The sequence below is a fragment of the Mustela erminea genome, chromosome 3 (genome assembly GCF_009829155.1).
Source record: "Mustela erminea isolate mMusErm1 chromosome 3, mMusErm1.Pri, whole genome shotgun sequence".
NCBI lineage: Eukaryota > Metazoa > Chordata > Mammalia > Carnivora > Mustelidae > Mustela > Mustela erminea.
In genome coordinates, this window is record NC_045616.1 from 101,874,996 (window position 1) to 101,895,969 (window position 20,974).

At 38.0% G+C, this 20,974-nt stretch overlaps 1 protein-coding gene across 2 annotated transcripts in view; it reads right to left on the minus strand.

Annotated features, from left to right (window-relative positions):
• Positions 1-14,966, minus strand: part of C3H5orf47 (chromosome 3 C5orf47 homolog) — a 38,060-nt gene extending 23,094 nt beyond the window's left edge. The window contains exons 1-5 of one of the 2 annotated variants that reach the window (XM_032336993.1): positions 14,632-14,966; positions 6,590-6,675; positions 5,121-5,220; positions 3,667-3,700; positions 536-830 (exon numbers count right to left, since the gene is read on the minus strand). In XM_032336993.1, the coding sequence (XP_032192884.1) occupies positions 3,681-3,700; positions 5,121-5,220; positions 6,590-6,675; positions 14,632-14,908 (483 nt within the window). In that variant the 5' untranslated portion in view covers positions 14,909-14,966 and the 3' untranslated portion in view covers positions 536-830; positions 3,667-3,680. Of the gene's footprint in view, positions 1-535; positions 831-3,666; positions 3,701-5,120; positions 5,221-6,589; positions 6,676-14,631 lie in introns of those variants that run through there. The other variant, XM_032336991.1, reaches the window with a different exon arrangement.
• Positions 14,967-20,974: the final 6,008 nt, after the last annotated feature.

The following is a 20,974-nucleotide window of genomic DNA, read 5'->3' on the forward strand; positions in this document are numbered from 1 at the left end:
GACTACTACTTAATACTGAGTAGAAAATAATGGGACTCCACTAAGAAACATTTCTAAATTATTTTCAAAATATTAAATCTCTCATTTATTGACTGAAAAAAAATGTGTCTAATAATTAGGGGCTTGGAAAGGAAAAGAATGTTTCCTCTGATCTTTGCCTCCAAATTTTCCTAAAATACTCCATATTACAATTGAGAATTTGCACAAATTTTCTATTTTCCTTAGGATGAAAAGATGGTTTAAATAACCATTAGTTTTAACACCCAAAATAATCATCACTATGTAAATTGTAGATTTTTATGATAAAACAACTGAGAAATTTAGAAAAAGGAAGCCAAAAACAATTTAAATGGAATCCAAGTTTAATTTAAATCATTTACATCTAAATGAAGAATGAATAAAGTAGTGGTTGCAGACTCATTAATAAAAGGGAAAAGTTGGCAACTGTACATGCCTGCAATTATACTACTATTTAAATTTAAATTTATAGTAAAATTTAAATTTAATGTATAAAATTAATTTTAAAAGATATGAAATAAGTATTAATTCACACTTGAATAATATCTGCGTAACACTTGTGTGCATATGATAATAATATTTAACAAAAACTTGTATTAACTTGCAAGGAAATACATAATTTACTTATAATGAAGGTAATTTTTCTATTCAATTATGAATTTATAATGAAGGTAGTTTTTCTATTCAACTATGGAAGTACCAATTCCAACAAAACATGCCAAAATTAACATATAATTATGATTCAATTTAAAGTTCCATCTTTAAACTCTTCACAGTCTTCTTAGGTAAACAGATCCAAAGATAGGTTAATCCTAAATAAAAGATAACAAAATTGAATCTCATTAAGATAAAATGTCATGGTCAATAGTCACTGAAATATTTTAACATGTCTAAGACTACTAAGCAACAATTAGCCACTTCCTGTATTTACTGTTTTGATAAATTTTACTTTCTCTAGTTGACCATAAAAAGCTTCTAATGCACTCAGTGTATAACTCATAATTTTCTTCTCCATTCCAGCTCCTGCCAAACACCTTGATGACTTCAATAGCTCCATTTACAGAAACTGTCACAAAAACACTGTATCATAGTCCTCTATCTCCAGGTCACTTCAAGCCACTCACAAGTGGGTTATTGTTTTGGACAATGTCATCCGTTGGCACTTTTGCTTAACTTCTAGGTGCAGACTCTTAAATTGTTCCTAGCTGAAGTATTTCTATACTCCCACTTTTTGTATCCCTACACTCTCACTGAACAAGGACTTTGCAACCCTTTAAACTGCCAAGCCCCTTCTTCTGTAAGCTTTGTTTGTATCCCTATCATGACTTCTGATTAAGCTTCTACAATCACTCTTTGAAACTAAGAATTTCTTTTTATCTTAGACATCACCAACATTGCATTCTCAATCCTCTCCTTCCCCAGCATTCTCACATTGAGGTTTCCATGCACATCTATTGCCACAACTACCTATGACCTTCACGCAGCATAGATTGTACAGTAGCTCCAAAAGGGCACTTCCAGCCGCGCACCTGGAATTTTCACCTGAATATATCACTACAGCTAAAATTCAACACACCAAAATAAAATTCAGTAGCTTCACAAAACCTGTTCTTCTCCTGATTTCCTTCTTTCTTATCTACTCATTTGCAGAACTTGGGATCCTCTCTCTTATCCCCCACAGCAAATCCTTTGTCTCCTCTCCACCCACTCTGCTATTCCCATTTAAGTGCATTTCACTTTCACTTGGACCTTATCAGAATTCCCAGTTTTTTCACTTCCTGTCTTGCCTCCATTCCAAACCTTTCTACAAAATAACATCAGATTCTTTCTAAAATGCAGATATAATCAATCCACTGCTTTAAAATGTTCTATACTGATGATGTACAAGGTATTTGCATAATCTTTTATTATGTTTCTATAAAATACTTATTAATTACAAAGGAAAAATAAATTTTCTGAATTTGATTGTTGTGTGGTTATATAAAAAATACCTTTGTCCTTAGGATATAGACACTAAAGTATTAAGGGATTTTTTTTTAAGAGAAAGAGCTTGCAGGGAGGGGCAAAGGGAGAGGGAGGGAGGGAAGAAATTTCAAGCAGACTCCATGCTCAGCATAAATACAGACACAGGGCTTGATCTCACCACCCTGAGACCATGACCTAAGCCAAAATTAAACCTCAGATGCTTTACTAAGCTGCCTAGGCACTCCTTAAGGAGTAATATTTTATACATACACATATATATATACACAGAGAAAGACAGTGTATTTTTTCTTAGAAAGTGTCTAAGAATGAAAAAGCAAATGTGACAAGATGTTAAAAATCAGTGAAACTAGGTAAAGGGTGTGCTGGAGTTCTTTGTATTATTCTTGCAACTTTTCTGTTCATTTGTAATCATTTAGAATAAAGGGTTAAGAAGATGTTTCATGTTTTTTTTATTGCCTATTTAATGGAATACAAATATTACTCACATGAGACCCTCTGAAATACAGTCTCAGTATACTTTTATACCTTTCTTCACAATGAATACCATAAACAAGTCTTGATCAAACTACATTCCTGAACATTTTCTTAGACTCCATGAACTTGCTCATGGCCATATCTAAAATATACACCCCCTCCCCCACATTCCCATGTAGAAAATTCTGATTTCTCTTCTCAACACCCAGCTTATTTTTCTAGTATTTCCCAAACCCCACCAAACTGGATATAATCTCTCTCTAGAAATTCAATGAATCCAGGAAATTAGCAAACCAAGGCACAATTGAAATGAAAGGAGAGATGATTCACTGATTCAAAACATGTAATTTTTAATAAATAACTGTAGAATCGCCTAAAGACATTCAGAAGTCAAAGGTAGAAGAAAGATTTAAGGGTCATACACACAGAGTAACTGAAGCTATAAAAATGGTATATTGGGGCACCTGGGTGGCTCAATTGGTTAAGCCTCTGCCTTTGGCTTAGGTCAGGATCCCAGGATCCTGGGCTAGAGCCCCAGGTCTGGCTCCCTGCTCTGTGGGGAGCCTGCTTCTCTCTCTGCCTCTGCCTACCACTCCCCCTGCCTGTGCTTTCTCTCTTTCTGCCAAATAAGTAAGTAAGTAAATAAATAAATAAATAAATGATTTTTTTTTTTTAAGATGTGTATGTTAACTCAGAATAAATATGTAAAGAGAGAGCAGAACCAAAAATTACTCTCAGGGCAGCATTTGTTATTCAGTGGTAGCAAAAGGGACAATTAAAAAAGACACAAAAAATATGGTCAGAAAAGCAGAAAGAAAACCATGTCATATCCTTCAGGACACTAAGAAAGAAGAAAAATTGAAAGTAGTAGTAAGATAATATTAAATGTGACAAGTTCAGAAAGAAAAGTGAAACAGGAAATATAAACAAACAAACAAACCCACAAAAACAAAAACCATGGATCATGGAAAGAGTAGTTTCAATAGCACTATGAATATAGGGCTCAAATGAAATTTATCAAGTTTCAACAAATATTTAATGAGTGCTTACTATGTGCCAAACACTGGGTTAAAGGAAGGAAACAGGCTGGAATCAGCAATGGCATACACTAAAGTTTGCAAAAGGTAAGTGTAAAGGGGAAGGAAATAAAACCTATATTTTATAACTGTTATATAAATGGATTCTTACCAGAAGATAAGATTTCATCTTGTGCAATTTGAGTCTAGGAACAACATAAAATATACAGAAAATTCAAGTTGGCCTCTAACACTGGTATTACCATTAATAAATACATATTAAGAAATAAGGATTATAATACATTTCTAAAACAATATTATCAGTTTCTATAATCTGGTTGAAAATTGTAATGCAAAATAATAAATTACAAGGGTACTTGTTTATAACAAGCTATTTCTGGAAAACACAGAATATTATTTTAATTTGCCAAATAAGCCTTATCAGATTACTTGATGGTTAGTAGTAAACATCACAAGAGAATTGACAAGTTCGAGGTATGGCCAGAGCAGAATTAGATGTAATCTGTCTATTAAAGTAACTGGATCTGGATTAACACTTAGAACAATGTCCAGGGTTTGTGTGCATTGCTCTATCTATTCAAACATCCTTTTCACCTAAAAAACCACAGACTATTGTTTTCTTCCTAATCCTGCTTCATTCTCCTTCTTAACTGAATAAATAGAGTATCACTAATCTGAACATTGGTTTATATGTCATCATTGCAAACAATTTATGCCATTATTAATGCAATATTACACAAACAGTAATGATTTTCCAGTGTAACACTGTGTACAAAATGGCATTCTATTCTAATTATCATCTTATGAAAATGATCTTCACAAAGCTCAATTCTGCAGATTTACTGTCAAAATAGTAGCTGTCATTGAGTGACAGTACTAAAAACCTATAAGTGTTCAGCATGGTGACATGAATATTAGAACAAGTATGTGAAGGAAAGGAAGTAACTATTATGATCTATCAATTCATGTGGCATTATTAGTTACATAAATTTAATCCAAGTTGAGAATCCAGAACTTCCTATTACTTCAGTAAGTATACAAGATTACATCTAATTTTGCTCTGCCCACAATATCAATTCAATATTGATGCAGCTTTAGAACCTGGTTTAATTTATGAGTTGTTTTCCAGGAATGAATTAATGACATCAAGGCCATAATTCAAGGGCAGTTTTGTCAAATGCATTAGACTGCAGCATCCATGGAAGGAAGTAACAAAGTGACACAGAATATATCATTTTATATTGCAGTTAAAATGTTTTTCTTCATCAATATGGATGAGTTTTGTAACCGTATTAAAAAGCTGACATTAAAATACAGATTTAACAGGTAAGTGTGTTCCTTTTGCTCAGTATATTTAGTCAACATTTACCTTCTACGTCCCTCCACACACACCTACGCCTGTGGTCTAGTCTATAGCTCAGCTTAAAACGTTTTGTACTTTTAATTATGATGAACAGTGATAATATGGTAGCCACATTTCTGTAGTCCTGTACACTGAATATGACAATTAGGAGAAGTACTATACTAACTAATGTGACCCAAGGGTGACTAAATAGTTAGGGAAGCCAGTCTTCTTTAATACAATCAAAAACTGTGTTAACTTACTTTCACAGGATAGTTGTTGGTATTTCAGCCTGAGTCTATATTTTTCATTTTCTTCAAGCATTCTAGAAATGACTTTGTACACTCTATTCCATACTGAAACCTTTAAAAAGTAAGCAGAGTTAAGGAACACTTAGCAGAGAAGCAGGAATACATTTTGACAGAGGCAACTGGCAGTGACTCAACCATGTTGCCTTGTCAACGGGTATCACTGAAAAACAATAACACCACTTAGAGACCTAAAACTTAAATGTAATTGTTTTCCTACAATCAGTCATCTCTTCTGCTAACTTCCTAGCATTTCCTCTCTGTAGTATTTACATTAACTCTCCGGATGAAGGCAAGATCTATAAAGTCCTACCTAAGTAGTTCCAACACATCCAATTTTGTTTTTAATGGTTTTTTTTTTAATTTCCTTGCAGTTTTTAATGTATTTTATTCTAGTTAAGAATTAAACAGTTCTCCTAGGACACACCAAAGCAAAAATAGCAGACAGTTCTCCAATGAGAACTATGGAAGCAAACAAATCTAGGCTCAGATACTGGCTTTGCCACTTAATAGTTGCTTGACGTTGGGAAGTATTTTACATCTCATCTAATAATAACTTCATATATTGAATTATTAGAATTAATGAAAAACATATATAAACATATGAAATATATATAAAGCACATACCCCAGTGTGTGACATATAGTAGTTATAAGTAAACATTGGCTACCGCTCTGTTCTCCTCACCCAAGGGGAATTGGTTCTTGGAAGAAATAGTTCTTAGTATAGTGGGAAGATGAGATGTACACTCAAAATACATTTAGGGTGAATCTCCTTGAACGTTATTTTATACAGTGCATGGGTTGTAACTCATACAGAGTCAAAGTGCAGAAATAATACGATTTTATATGTCATTATCACTAATAGTTTCTTTAAACCAAAGTGTAAAATATATGGTAGAAAACAAAGATTTGTAGAGCTAGTAATCTTGAATATGTTTAAAACACTCTAATTACCATGATATGTGGACAACTAGAGGTGAAAATGGTTCAGTAGTAAAGGGTCATCACTGTTAGCTTTCCTTCTACAAACTAAATGTATAACCCTTGTCTTTAAAAGATTAATATGACACCAATACAGATGTTATTCTTTTCTGTTAAAGCCATGATTTTCTCTTTATATTACACTAACTATTGAAGTTTGCTATATTCTATGAAACATACATTTTCATGCTTTGAAAAATCTCCCATTACATGTTGATTAAAATGTGTTTATATCTCCAAACACTGGAAGGACTGTTCTCTACAGTTAATAAATATTTCTAAACCCAATTCCATTTCTGCTAAATTAATTCTATTTTCTCACTTCAGTAAATTAAACTTTCAAAAGATGGAACTATTTTTACTGTTGAGTATCTTCACACATTTGTATTTAGAAAGGTTAATCTAGAATTCAAACACTGCTCATTCTCCTTTATAATATACCTTTTTCTTTTTCTTCGCTACTTTGGAAGCTTCTTTCAAAGGGAAGGGGAAATCAAACTTTTTAGCTAAATTCTTCTGGGTTAAAGCTAATTTAAAAAAGAGAGAGAGAGAGAGAGTGAAAAGGTAAAAGATCAAGGCTGGCACATATTTTACAGGATTCACTATCCTGCTAACAGGCACAATTATAAATGTCTCTTGAGCTGTCTTTGAGGATTTTTACACTTGTTAGTATATTTCTATTCACTAGATAATACCAGGTTACAAATAAGCTAGTAATATGCTGGAGGAGAAAACCAAGAAAGTGGAAATGCCTAGAAAATCTTTCTTTACTGATTTGACAGATGAGTCCCAAAAATTCAGCAACACCAAACAAATACCAGAAGCCACATCTTGACCCAGTGCATCTCTATATTCTCTTTTCTTCTCCATTAAACTCCAGACACACATTATGATTTCAACTGTCCCAAATACCTTTGGTTCCTCAAATGCCTTGTTCTTATACTTCCCAGGCTTCGCACATACTGTTCTATGTGGCTAAAACACTCTGTGTACATGCATGCATGTACACACACACACACACACACACACACACACACACACACACCGGCCAGGCAAATTTCTACGTGCTATTCAAGACTCAGCTCACACCATCACCTCTTTACAGTGCCTTGCACAGCACTAGCTCCAGGAACACCAAAGCCACATCACTTAGCACACTTTTATATCACATATTTATAATGTGTTTCCTCCACTAAGGGCAAAGCTATGTGTATATTTGTCATTTTTCTACCCACACTACCAAACACATAGTAGGTACTAATAAAGGTTTGCCAGAGTGAGTAAGTTTCCTTCCTCTACTCACTAAACCATGCTGCCTTCCCAAATATTAACTGTTAGAAAAAAACACAAGGGCTTGTGTGTCCAAAAACAAAGGCATAAAAGAGTGAGCATGTGCTCCCTGAAAGCCTTTATATTTGTCTGTAATCCGCCCACCCAAACCCTTACCCACCTTATCCCTGCCCTACCACTACCACTCTATACCTGGCTTTCTTCCCCCCATTCAATATTTAGCTTTCCAGGAACTTTCTCTGATTTCAGAAAGCACCCTATGCTCAATTACCATGAGATTTTTCATGTTGTTAACTTGGGAAGTGTATTTTATTCTTTATTAGAGATCCAGTATCTAATACCATACATATTAGAGGCAATAAGTACTACTTTTGCTAGTGAATTAGAGTATGTTCTAAAATGGCATTTCCCAATTTGTGAGAAGCATGCCACTGATTCTGGGTGGGGCACAGACCTGGCACTAAAGAACTTAAATCATACAGTGAGAAACTCATTATCTGTCCCATTATTTTTTAATCTGATTACATCAGGGAGAAAGTCTGAGTTTGGAACTAGTATGTCATTATGATTTCTCTGAAATTTGCTTCTCTCTCTTTATGACTACAGACAACATTTGTTAGACAAGCTATTTGGCTAGAATTTAATAATATTGCTTTGTCTTTATTAGATTGCTTTTAATTAATTTCTATTTGTGGCAAGCTGTACAGGTTTGTCACTGAGATAATGATGTAAAGTGTTCTCAAAAGAAATTTAGTTGAGAGGAAAAAATGCAAATATTTAAATAAATATATTAAGTAAATGATAGTGCAGATGATATGCAGATATAGGGTAGGAAAACAACTCAAGTCTAAGAATCTCTGTTCTTCATATACCCAGATGTACCTTTTTCTCTAAATGCCAACACCTTTGGAATACTGTACTTGCATCATTCTCAAATGCTTTCCATTTATAAGTCTTGCCTAACCTAGACATTACTCCTTAAGGTCAGGATAGGAGCCATTAAGTCTACCTGTAATTACTGGGGATCTAAAATATGTCAAGGAGTAGAGAGGATGTAAGAAAGAAAAAAGACAAAATCATTTCTCCTACTTGTTTTGCAAACTTCACTAAGGGGAGCTACAGTCTACACCAAAGACCTTGTCCCAACTTAATGTTTCCAGTCTTTCTCTAGCCTTCTTTCTACACACTAAAAATACACTCCTACTTCTTCCCTAATCACTCTTTGTTACAGATCTATACACAGGGCTATGCTCATACAATTTTTCCCACCAGTAATTCCCTCCTGGCTTAGCAACATGTGCGACTCTCAGGGAGCTTCAATCACCATAAAACCTTCCCTGATTCCCTCACCCTCAAATTATTCACCACTTCCAAAGCAATTTTTTGTACTTCCACAAGAGCACTTGTCATCCTCTGTTGTATATAAATTATGAATATATTCCCAAGTTCTGTGAGAATTGATTTATTAGTCTTGCTTGAAATGTTAGAAGAGTTTCCTGATTTTCCTGCTCCTGGATTTCTAAACTCCACTACACTTTACAAAAACAACTTCAAGTATATCTTACAGAAGTGTACCTGTCTCTGATCACTTTCCTCCACCATTCAAAAATCTTCAGTGACTATGAAATGACAGTCTCCAAGGCATTCTACAATCTGGTCCAAAACTTCGTTTTCATTCATTCAATATTATTCAGGCTTACTATATACTACTCACTGGGATAATCCACCCCCCTTTCCTCCAAACCATCTCTGTACATTTATTCTATATCAAACACTGTGCTGGGTACTCTGCATGCATTCTGTATTTCTCCTAGTCTTTGCAGTAACCCGTTATGGTAAGAACTATTATTGCCATTTTACATATAAGGAAACAGAGAATCAGAATAGTTAAGTTGGCCAATATTACACTACTAGTAAATGACAGAGCCAAGATTATATCTTTCTGATTTCAAAGCCAATGCTCTTGATAATCTCAACCTTCCACTAGCAATTTCTCCATTTGTGTCCCTTTATTTCCTACCTTTATGTCTTTCCTTTCCCTAAACTATTAAAGCCTTTGTAAGATCTCTCTCTTACAGCATTCCTATCTACTAGCTTGTATTCATATTATTATTTAGAAGTTCCCTGACAGCAGAATATTCTGATTCATCTATGTCACTAGCACCAAATCTAGTTCCCACAGTGCTGAGTGTTCAATGTTGTTGAATGGATACATAATTTGCCTACTCCCCATAGAGTACCAAGCATAAGTATTTAATAAACATCCCCTTAATATTAATATTAAATATACCAAAAACAGAGCAAAACTTAAGCACTTCTGGCTTGGTTTAAATATAAATCTATGACCCTATTCCTGGTCTCACAAGCACAGCAAGGGGGCTCTGAAGTTAATGGCTCCATCCTCTGCCCAACGGCCTAGTGCATAAACTTCAGAGTTGGCATCAAAACTTCCTTCTCCATATTTTAGTCAGTCATTGATCCTGTGCATTCTATATGGTCGCTACCTTAGGTGAGACCTTTTATCTTTGCATTGGACTACTGTGACTATCCTCTAACAGGACTCTGGCCTCCAATCTCTCCCAGCCCAACTCCGTCCTCCATATCAGATCATGTTACCCCTACTACAAAGGAGCAGCAAAAATCCCAAAATTTCAAAACCAAAATTCAGGGCAAACTGCCCTATTTTCTTTTCCCACCCCAGCAGAGAAACCAAGCATAAGAAAGTGATCCTAGGTCTGCACCGCATAAAGTTACAACAACACAACACTAGTTTTATAATCTCAGCTACCCAGTTACTCCTAACTGGCATAGGTGGTGATCTCAAGCACGAATTCATGCACCCCTTCCATTCCACCCCTCTTTCTTCCAGAAGCTTCTTCATCCACTTTCAGTGTTCTTCACTTTTAATCCGCTATCTTGCTGATGGACTATTATTTGTCCTTTGTTTTGTGGCACTAAAGCAATATAGGCTCTCAATCAAATCCACTGTATTTTCTCCTGGTTTCTTGCCTAAGCTGTAGAGCTCCTCACCACCACTACCACCACCACCATCATCATACTCTCTCCTTTTCCTAGAGTAAACCTTTTATCCTGTTTCGACTATTCAGAGAAGCTGGAAACCCAGGACTAAAGTGTCTTATACTACCCCTGGATTTTTCTGATCCCTGGCAGAGGGGCCAGAACAAAACAAAACAAACCAAAAACCTGAGGGCCTTTTAACACTAAGGCCATTAGAGGGGCTTGGAGTCCAAAATCATGGCCTTGCTTAGTATATCTGAAGGCTTCCTGCCACAGCTCATTCTCAGGAGTCAATCATGTCAGACAGAGTACAATCTTATACATCTAAATTATCAAAGTGAATTTAGTCTGGAAGGCTAACAAACAAAATATTTATACATTCCTCAACTTGGGCTTCAGTCTTGCCTGCCTCCAATTCAATCTCCCTTATATAGCATGAACCAAGTAAATCTAACCCTATCACTTCTCTCTTTTTAAAATTTATTTACTTGAGAGAGAGAGAGAGAGAGGAAGAGGAGAAGCAGAGGGAGAGGGGCATGCAGATTCTGCAGAGCACAGACCCGATGTGGGGCTCAATCTCACAACCTTGAAGTCATGACTTGAGCTGAAACCAAGAGTCGGTCCATTAACCAACTGAGGCACCAAAGTGCCCCTTACTTCTCTTGTTCAGAAACCTTCAGTTTTGGACTTTCTGAGTCACTGAAGACCATGAGAGATGTAGAGTAACTGCATTCCCAAAATTTCACACCAAACAACTTCACATTTTGAAAATTCTACACAAAACCACACCCTCAGCATTACTTAAGGACAGAAAACACTGAAACTGCAAAATAACATTGAAGTAAAATAAGAAAAATCATTCAATTACAGAGCTATGATCCTATTTGCTCCAGCTCCACCCAAGCAGGGCTTTGTGGCCACCAGGGAAGAGAAGAGGGACACCAGAAAAAGTACCTGCAGGAGAGCTGTAGCAACCAACAGAAAGATTAAATCCACCCTAAATATGAAAATACTAAAATAACACCAGACAAATTAGAGCACAAATGACAGAGAAGGGATTTCAACGTGCAGTTTAAAAGGCCAGACATCACATAAAGTACGAAGCATGCCATTTAATGGAACTGACTGAGTTTAAAGGGCAAGCTGATTTAAAGGGACAGTCTTCCAATTGCATGGGTTCCAGGGAAGAAAAAGAACAAAACAGAAGGATAATAAATTAGGTCACAAAGAAAACATCAGTAGCATCCGTAAAAATGGAGACCTTACAAACACTCAGATCGAAATGCAACAAAATAGGGACAGCTGGGTGGCTCAGTAGGTTGTGTCTGCCTTCGGCTCAGGTCATGATCTCAGGGTCCTGGGATCGAGTACCACATCGGGCTCCCTTGCTCAGCAAGAGCCTGCATCTCCCTTTGTCTGCCACTCCCCCTGCTTGTGCTCTCTGACAAATAAATAAATAAAATATTTTTAAAAAAATAATGCAATAAAACAGTGTACTAACGAAAACAAAACAGAAAATTCCCAGACATTAAAAAAAACCCTTGACTCTATTAAGTAACTCTAGAATGAGAAGGGTAATACAAACTGAAATTATACTTTTAAAGAATAGTGACAATGGAAACACTGTGTATTAGAATCTATGGGACTTAAAGTAGTAGTTAGAAGAAAATGCATCGCACTAAACACTTATCAAGAAAAAGGAAGAATAAAAATAAATGAATGAAATGTCCTGCTGAAAAAAAAGTATAAAAAGAACAAAGTAAACCAAAAGAAAGTACATGCAAGGAGATAATAAAGTTTCATCTTTTTTATTTTTTAATGAGAAAGAGACTAGAAAAACAAGCTGTCTCATTAATAAATTGAAATCCTGTTTTTAAAAAATTAAAACAAAACACTAGCTAACTTGATCAAGAAAAGGGGGGAATACACATACATACAGAAAAAAAATGACAACTGGGAAATAACTATTGAAACACAACAAATTTTTTTAAAATTATAAGACACTACTTCACGCACACTACTTCCCGTACTTCTACGCAAATAGATTTAGAAACACAGATGAAACAGATAATTTCCTAGGGAAATATAGATTACCAAAATTCACCCATTAGAATTAGAAAGCTTAAAAAGAGCAATTTCATAGAAGACAGAGAAAAAGTTGTTAAGGAATTATTCCACAAAAAGCACTAGACCCAGATGATTTCACAGAATTCTACGAAACCTTCAAACACCAGGTAGTCCCACTGTTCTACAAATTTTTCCAGAGCATTGAAAAAGAAGAAAAACTTTGTAATTCCTTGTATTAAGTAAATATAACTTTAACACCTAAACCAGATGAGTACAAAGAAAGAAAAACTATAGATCACGATGTAAAATTCTAAACAAATTATTAGCAGAGTTCAAGCTACTTTAAGAAAATAACACATCATAACCAAGTAGGATTTATTGCAAGAATGCAAGGTTGGTTCAATATTGAAAATCCATTTATATTATATACCATACTAACAAATCTAACAGTAAAATGTGTTTATCTCCATAGGTCTGAGAAAGCCTTTGACAAAATTCGATACCCATTTATGATTTGAAAAAAAAAAAACTGAAGAAAATAAAAATTGAGGAATACTTTTTAAGATTTTAAATATGTATGCCTTGGTCCTAAACCAGTATCTTATTTAGTGATGAATACTAGAGGCATTTCCTCTAAGGTCAGGAATAAGGCAAGGATGCCCACAATCTCCACTACTATTCAACACTGTACATGAGGTAGTAGCTAATGGATGCAGTAAGACAAATCTACTTCAGGCATAGAAATGGGTAAAAAAAAGAAATGAAATTTTCTCTATTTGCAAATAACATCATCATATACCTGGACAATCCGTATCAATGAGAAAACTAATTCTAATAATAAAAGAATGCCCTGAAGTGCTAGGATCTAAAGTTAACACACAAACACCAATACGCTAATCCAAAGAAGATAATCAGGAAAGCTCACATATTGTATGATGCAATTTATATGCGATGTCCAAATCTATCGAGACAGAAAGTTTAGAATTTGCTTAGCAGTAGGGTTAGGGTTAGGGGTGGGCAGTGAGATGGAATCCTGAGCGTTAATGGGTACAGGGTATGGTACAAATTACAGGTTTCTCTTTTGGGGTATTAGAAATGTTCCAAAATCGAGTATGGTGATGGTCGCACATTTCTGCGAAAAGCACAATTGGGCGCTTTTAATAGGTGAGCTGAATGAACTCTTAAAAAGCACAGGTGGTGGGATAAGCTCTCAAAAAAGAGGAAGGGCTTTTCCAGGAAATAGAAATGCTCTGCATCTTCATTGTGGTGGTGTGTTACTAGAGATCTAACTTTATCGAACCCCCTCAAAATGTATATAAAACCAATCCTAAATACAGCTGAATTTTTTTTAAGAGATCAAGAAGTGGGGCTCCCGGGTGGCTCCGCTGACTGAGTTTCTCAGTCTTGATTTCAGCTCAGGTCATGATGTCGGGCTCCTGAGATCTAGCCTCCCCGCAGCAGAGTCTGCTTGTCCCCTCTGTCTCAAGGACCTTCCTATATACAAACAATAAACAGAGGGGATTACGGAGGAGGAGACCCCATTTACAACAGAAAATCAAACACCTAGGAATAAATTTAACAAAGAAATACACAAAACCTATAGGAAGATTTCAAATCTAGAACATTCCGAAAAGACACAAAAGCAGTCTGAACAAATGGAAAGTCGTTCCCATTTTTAGAGAGGAAGTGCCTCAGCCTGGTAAAGACGTCAGTCCTCCTTAAGCTAATATATAAATTCAGTGGCCACTAAGAATACCAACAAGCACGCCACGGGCCCCCTTATTGTGCGGGACACAAGTGGCTCCAACCAGTGACCCTTCCTGTCAGTCTGGCGGATCTTACGTGAGCGGCACGTGCCCTTCGGCGCCCTTTCCAGGACCCGCGTAAAGCCAGGGACATGTGGGGGGCTCCTGTTTGGCCCCGCACACGCCGCACACGCCGGGCTGACGGGAAGCCGAGAGCGGCCGCCCGCGGCCGCCAAGCTGCGGGTGGCGCGGGATTACCGAGGCTGGGAAGGCTGACAGAACGCTGAAGGGAGGCTGAGACGCCCACAGCTCTGAGACAGAGGCTCGCTCCCGCCCGCCCGTCCGCCGCCCACTAGGCGCCACCTGCTCCCGCCGCCGGCTGGGGACAGCTCCGCGCACTCGACGCCGGAGGGGAAGCAGCCGGGGTCCCGGACCTAGGGCCGGGGGCCAGCTCCGCGCCGGATGGGGCCGCCGCCCACGGCTCCTCAGGGCTGCAGCCCACCCCGCGCCTGGTGCTCCCGCGGCCCTGAGCCCGGCGGCTGCCCAGCTGCAACACGCCGCCGCACCGGTACGAGCCGAAGCGTGTCACGTAAACGAAGCGCGCCACGTCCCGTTTGGGCTCCCGGCCAGCCGCCGCCATCGCCGCCCTGGTAGCGAAACCGCCGCGGAGTTTCCTCAGGACCCGCGAAGCGCACCGCCGGGACGCGGGGACGCCGGCTGATTGCCGGGACCGCCCGGCGGGGGCGGGGGCGGGGCCATGGTGCACGTGCGGAGGGGAGGAGCGCGCGCTGCCGCGGGACCGTGGGGCGGGGCTTGAGCAGTAGGTGGGCGGGGCGTGGGCAATGGGGTAAGCGAGGCAGGAGGGACGCCCTGTGGTCAGGGGACAGACAGCGTCTGGGGTTGACCACGCAGCAGTCAACCGGGGGGCGGGAAGCGTTCGGTTGGGGCGATGGTGGACCACTCAGCTGGATAGTGGCCGTGCGGTTTGGGAACCGGATCACTGGGGATAGAGAGCAGACTATGAGGCACAGCCCTTTGAAGAAATGAGCTGAACCAAGAAGGGGTGGGAGGAAAGGGAGCAGGCCATTGGGACACCCCTCCCGGTGGCTGGGTATGAGGAAGGTTTCAGAGTGAGCGGCTGACCCTGGATTTGACCAACGTGGAGTGTCAGTCAATGAAGTTGGGGGCCTGGGGGAGGGGAGAGGAGACAGTACCTTTTGCTGCCAGAGCGTTCCAGCGGGACGCTGGTATATGTTGTGCTGGGCCATCAGCCTGAGGCCAGCTTCTTACTCACACCTATTTGAGGCCCATCATGTTTCCCAGCTGGATTATTTGGGCAAGCTACTTTTCTTCTCTAAGCTTCCAGTTTCCTCAGAAGTAAATTCAGGGTAACTGGGTTGTTAAATCAAAATAAGGCATGTCGGGCATCTGGTACACAGAGAGAGTTCCCTTAGACTTAACTTTCATGTCACCTTTATTGAGTACATACCCTATGAAGTATATGTGGCACTATCTTTATATTTATACTTTACAGATGGTTTTCCCATAGACCATCCTTTTAAATCCATGCAGCATTTTATAGCAGAGGAACTGAGGCTCCAAAACGAATAACTTCCCTCAAACAGGCAGTGACAGAGACATATTTTCTTAAAATGAATCTTTTTAATTGAATTATAAATATGTGCAGGAAAGTGCACTAATCATCACTATACAGATGGATGAATTTTCACACCCTAATATATCCATGTAAGATCCACCCAGGTGAAGAAATGGTGCACTGCCGAAGCTCCTCATGTCGTCGCCCAAGTTCAATCCCTGTGCTTTCTTCCTATTCAAAGAGCATCAGTGAGGTTTGCCCACGGTTTTGACTTCCTTCACTCAAGCTATGATTGTGAGATACAAGTTATTATATGAGTTTCTATATCATTTGATTATAATGCCATTCATTCATCTATTCCGCTGTTGATGGACATTTGGTTGTCTCCAGTCTAAGGCCATCATGAATAGTGCTGCTAGGAACATTAATGTATATCTTTTGATGAACATTTATTAGCAGGTTTGTGCTTTGTTGTGGAATTGCTTCGGGTATTCATAGGTTCAGCTTTGGTAGCCACTGAAAAACAGGTACCTGAAGGGGTCGTACAAATTTCCACTTCTGCTAGCAAAGCACGCGAATTCCAGTTACTCCATGTGTTCAACACCACTTGGCCTTGTCAGTGGTTTTCATTTAGCCCTTGTGATGGATATGTGTATTAGGGCTTTCCAGAGAAAGAGAGACAATGAAGATGTGGGTGTGTGGGTGGGTGGGGGTGTATGTATGTGTGGAGAGAGAGGGAGAGGTTTTAAGGAATTGGCTTACAAAAATATGGAGGTTGCCAAGTCCAAAATCTTCAGGATAGGCAGCAGGTTGAAGAACCAGGGAAAAGTTGATGTTGCAGTTCAAGTCTGCAGACCATCTGCTGGCAGAATTCCCCCTTCTTCAAGAGAGGTCATTCTTTTTCTATTAAGTCCTTCAAGTGATTGGATGAGGTCCAACCATACTATAGAGGGTGATCTGCTGTATTCAGAGTCTACCCATCTAAATGTTAATGTCATCAAGAAATACCTTCGCAGAAACATCTACAGTGATGTTTGACCAAATATCTGGGTACTGTGGCCAAGGCAATTTGACATATAAAATTGACCAACACACTGTGGTATTGCTTTCTTATAATTTGCATTTCCTTGATGACTTAGGAAGTTGGGCTTATTGTCTATTTGGATATCATCCTTTGTGTTTAAATCTCTTGTCTAGGTGCACCTGGGTGGCTTGGTTGGTTAAGCATCTGACCTTGGCTCAGGTCATTGTCCCGGGGTCCTGGGATGTAGCCCCACATTGGGCTCCCTGCTCAGTAGGAAGTCTGCTTCTCCTTCTCCCTCAGCCCCTTTCCCCCACTCTGCTCTCCTTCTCACTTGGTCTCTCTCTCTCTTTCTCAAATAAATGAAATCTTTTTAAAAACTTTAAAAGCTCTTGTCTATTTCTATATGGGGTTTTCATTCTGTTCTCAATCATTAAGAGGAGGTTTTTTAATATATTCTATATATTAACTATTTGTTAGTTGTATGTATTACAATATTTTTTTTCTAATCTGTGACTCACCTTTTATTCTATGAACTCTTAAAAGTTTTTTTTAACTTAAAAGTAGTCCAGGGGCACCTGGGTGCCTCAGTCGTTAAGTGTTTGCCTTCGGCTCAGGTCATGATCCCAGGGTCCTGGGATGGAGCCCCACATCAGGCTCCCTGCCCTGCGGCAAGCCTGCTTCTCCCTCTGCCACTCCCCTGCTTGTGTTCCCTCTCTCAATGTGTGTCACTCTGTCAAATAAATAAATAAATAAATAAAATCTTATAAAGTAGTCCAATATATCAATATTTTTTTTAGAATTATACTTTATGAATTTGGTTTAACAAATCTTTGTGTATTCCTGGATATTCTCCTGTTATTTTCTAGAAGCTTTATTGTTTTATCTTCACATTTAAATATTTAATTCACCTGGAATTGATTTTTATGAATAGTATGATGTAGAGAGTCAAGATTAATTATTTGTTTATATGGATATCCAGTCCACTTTGGCTAAAATCTCCAATATAATTTGTGAATACAAATGATGATAGTAAATATCCTTATTTCCTATCTCAAAGGGAAGTTTTAGTGTTTTATTATTAAGTATAATATTTTCTGTAAATTTGTTTTTTATCATAATATTTATCAGATTAAGGTATTTTCCTTCTAAATTGAGTTTAGTTTGGTGTTAAATTTTATCCAGTACTTTAGCTATAATCTATTGAGATGATTATATAATTTTACTCCCTTATTCTGTAAATGTGATGAATTGCATTGATCAAATCCTAATGTTAAACCAACCCTCTGCCTGGGATAAATCCTACTTACTTGTGACATACTATCATACTATATGATTGTTATACCTCTAAATATGGTTTTTCAAGATTGTTTTCTTTAAACTTTTCACTTCTATGTTTATGAGAGAGAATGGCTTAGGATTATTCAGATTTTCTATTTCTTTTTGGGTCAGTTTAGTAAACCGTGTTCTTCTAGGATTTGTTCGTTCCTTTTATCATTTAAAACTGAGTAACAAAAATTGTTCAAATATTTCTTCATTTATCTCCTTAATGTCTCTAAAAGCATTGGGATATCTCCTTTTTCATTCCTGATATTGATAACTTATGTACCGCTTTTTATCTGATTTGTTCTCAACAGTAGGTTACCAATTTTATTAATCTGTTCAAAGAATCAACTTTTGACTTTGTCAATTCCCTCTATTATTCACTAATTCCCTTTATAACATCCTAAGATAGATATTTAAATCATTGATGTTGAGACCTTTTTTTCTAATGCAGGTATGTAAAGCTATACATTTTCCTCTGAGCATAGCTTTAGCTGCATGTCACAAGTTTTATATGAGAAATTTTTATTCAATTCAAAATATTTTAATTGTAATTTTTTAGGCCTGTGGATTGTATATAAGTATACTGCTTCATTTCCAAACTTTTGGGAGCTTTTCAACTTTGTTATTTATTTTTAGCTTAATTACATAGTGGTCAGTGACCACACTCTGAATGAATTTCAGTCCTTTGAAATTTTCTGAGACTTGTATTAGAATGCAGCATATGGTCTACTTTTGGGAACTAACTGTGTGCAATTGAAAAGTATGTATATTCTGTAATTGTTGGGACCAGTGTTTTATATATGCCAATTTGATCAAATTTGTGAAGTGTCTTATCTATGTTTCTAAATTAATGTATCTTGTTGATTTCTTTTTATCTAGGTTGTATTTTCAACTAAATTAGGTCAGACTATTCTATCAGTTACTGACAGAGGTGTGCTGACGATCATCCTCTATAGCTCTGAATTTTTATTCTTTTAGTTCTGTCAGTATTGCTTAGTATATCTTTAACTGCTATTAGGTGACTACACATTAAGAATTGTTATATCTCCTGGGAACTTGACCCTTTGATTTTTATGAAGAGTTTCTCTTTATTGCTAATGATACTTCTTGGCATATATTCTGGTAGTTTTTGTTTCATGGTATGTCTTTTTCATTATTTTACTTTCAACCATTCTTCCTTCTTCTGTTTATAATATCTGTTGTAAGCAGCGTATAGATTATTTTGGTAATTCTACAATGTATTTAAAGCATCGTGAGACATTAATTTTATTACTGCTTTAAACAGTCACTATTCATTTGGATTTACTGATTATGAATGTATTTACCATCTCCATTGTGTTTTTATTCATTCCTATGTATCCATTTTTCCAAATGGGATTATCTTCCCCCTACCTAGAGGACAACCTTTACATTTTACATCAGTATGTTGTAGTGGTGATGAATTCACTTAGTACTTGTTTCTCTGATGTGTCTTTCTGTAACAATATTTAAAGAACGTTTTTGTTGGGAATCAAATTCAAGGCTGCCAGCCATTTTCTTTCAGCACTACGAAGAAATTCCATTGTTTCACAATTTCTATCTCCTTTGAGAAGTCAACTGTCAGTCATATTACTGCCCCTTTAAAAGTAACACATCTTTTCCCTTTGCTTGTTTTTCAGGTTTTCTTTTTGTCTTTGCTTTTTAGTAGTTTTGTCATGAAATGACTCAGTATGATGGTCTTTGCATCTATCCTGCTTCTTGAATGTGTGCTTTGATATCATTTATCAGATTTGATCAATTCTAGGCTATTCTTTCTTCTGGTATTGCTTCTGTTTCATTCTTTCCCTTCTCCTGTGACCACTATATGTTAAATCTTTTTACTCTGCTTCGTTTATCTCTTTTGCTCTTTTCTGTGGTTTCTGTTCTTTTTTCTCTAGATGTTTCTGTCCAGTTTTTTTCTACTCATCTGTAAGCCAATCCACTACTCCTCTTTTCAGTATTATCTAATCCTCTTTCCTCAGGTGTCCCAGCTTAACATCTAGGGCATGTACGAGGGCCTTCTGGGTAACCCTGAACATTAGGCTACCACTCATACACTGGGCGGCATCTGTGGGTGGAGGAAAACTATAGAGCAACCTTAGAGCTTTTCTTGTCCCTGGAATCTTGACAACCTTGAGGTCCTCTTACTTCAGCCCAAGCTCTCCAGTCCTTTTGAACAGGCTTATTTCTCCTCTTTAATCCAGTGTTTGAGGATTTTATTGGCAGGAGAAACAATGGATCTGATACAAAGTAGTGCTCTCTGGCCACAGCAGGAATGGGGCAGATGCAGGGAACAGAGGAGACCAAGGCTGCTGTACTTCATGGGCGTATTTTGGCCCACCCACATGCAACAAACACGGATTTCACTCTCGCTGCCCCTGTCCCCTGAAGCCCACCCAGTGCTCCACTAGCAGTCAGTGGGGATGGCCACTGACAGGACAACAAGGGGGGATGTCAGGAGAGCCTAGCAGGTGCAAGGAGTTCACAAAGCCAGAACCTTCTCAGAGTTCAGATCTCATCCCAAAGGACCTTCCTGAGAGCAGCCTCCCTGGGTTCCTGACTCCCTGTCCCTAGTCCCTTCCTTACACATTATCTTCACTGCAATCTGAAAGTATCTAATTTAGTGGCTTACTTCTTGTCACGCCACAAACTCTACAGCTGCTACATGAAAGCAAGGACCTTGACCTTTTTGTTCCCGCAACATGTACCCAGGCACTTAACACGGTGTCTGACACACACAGGGC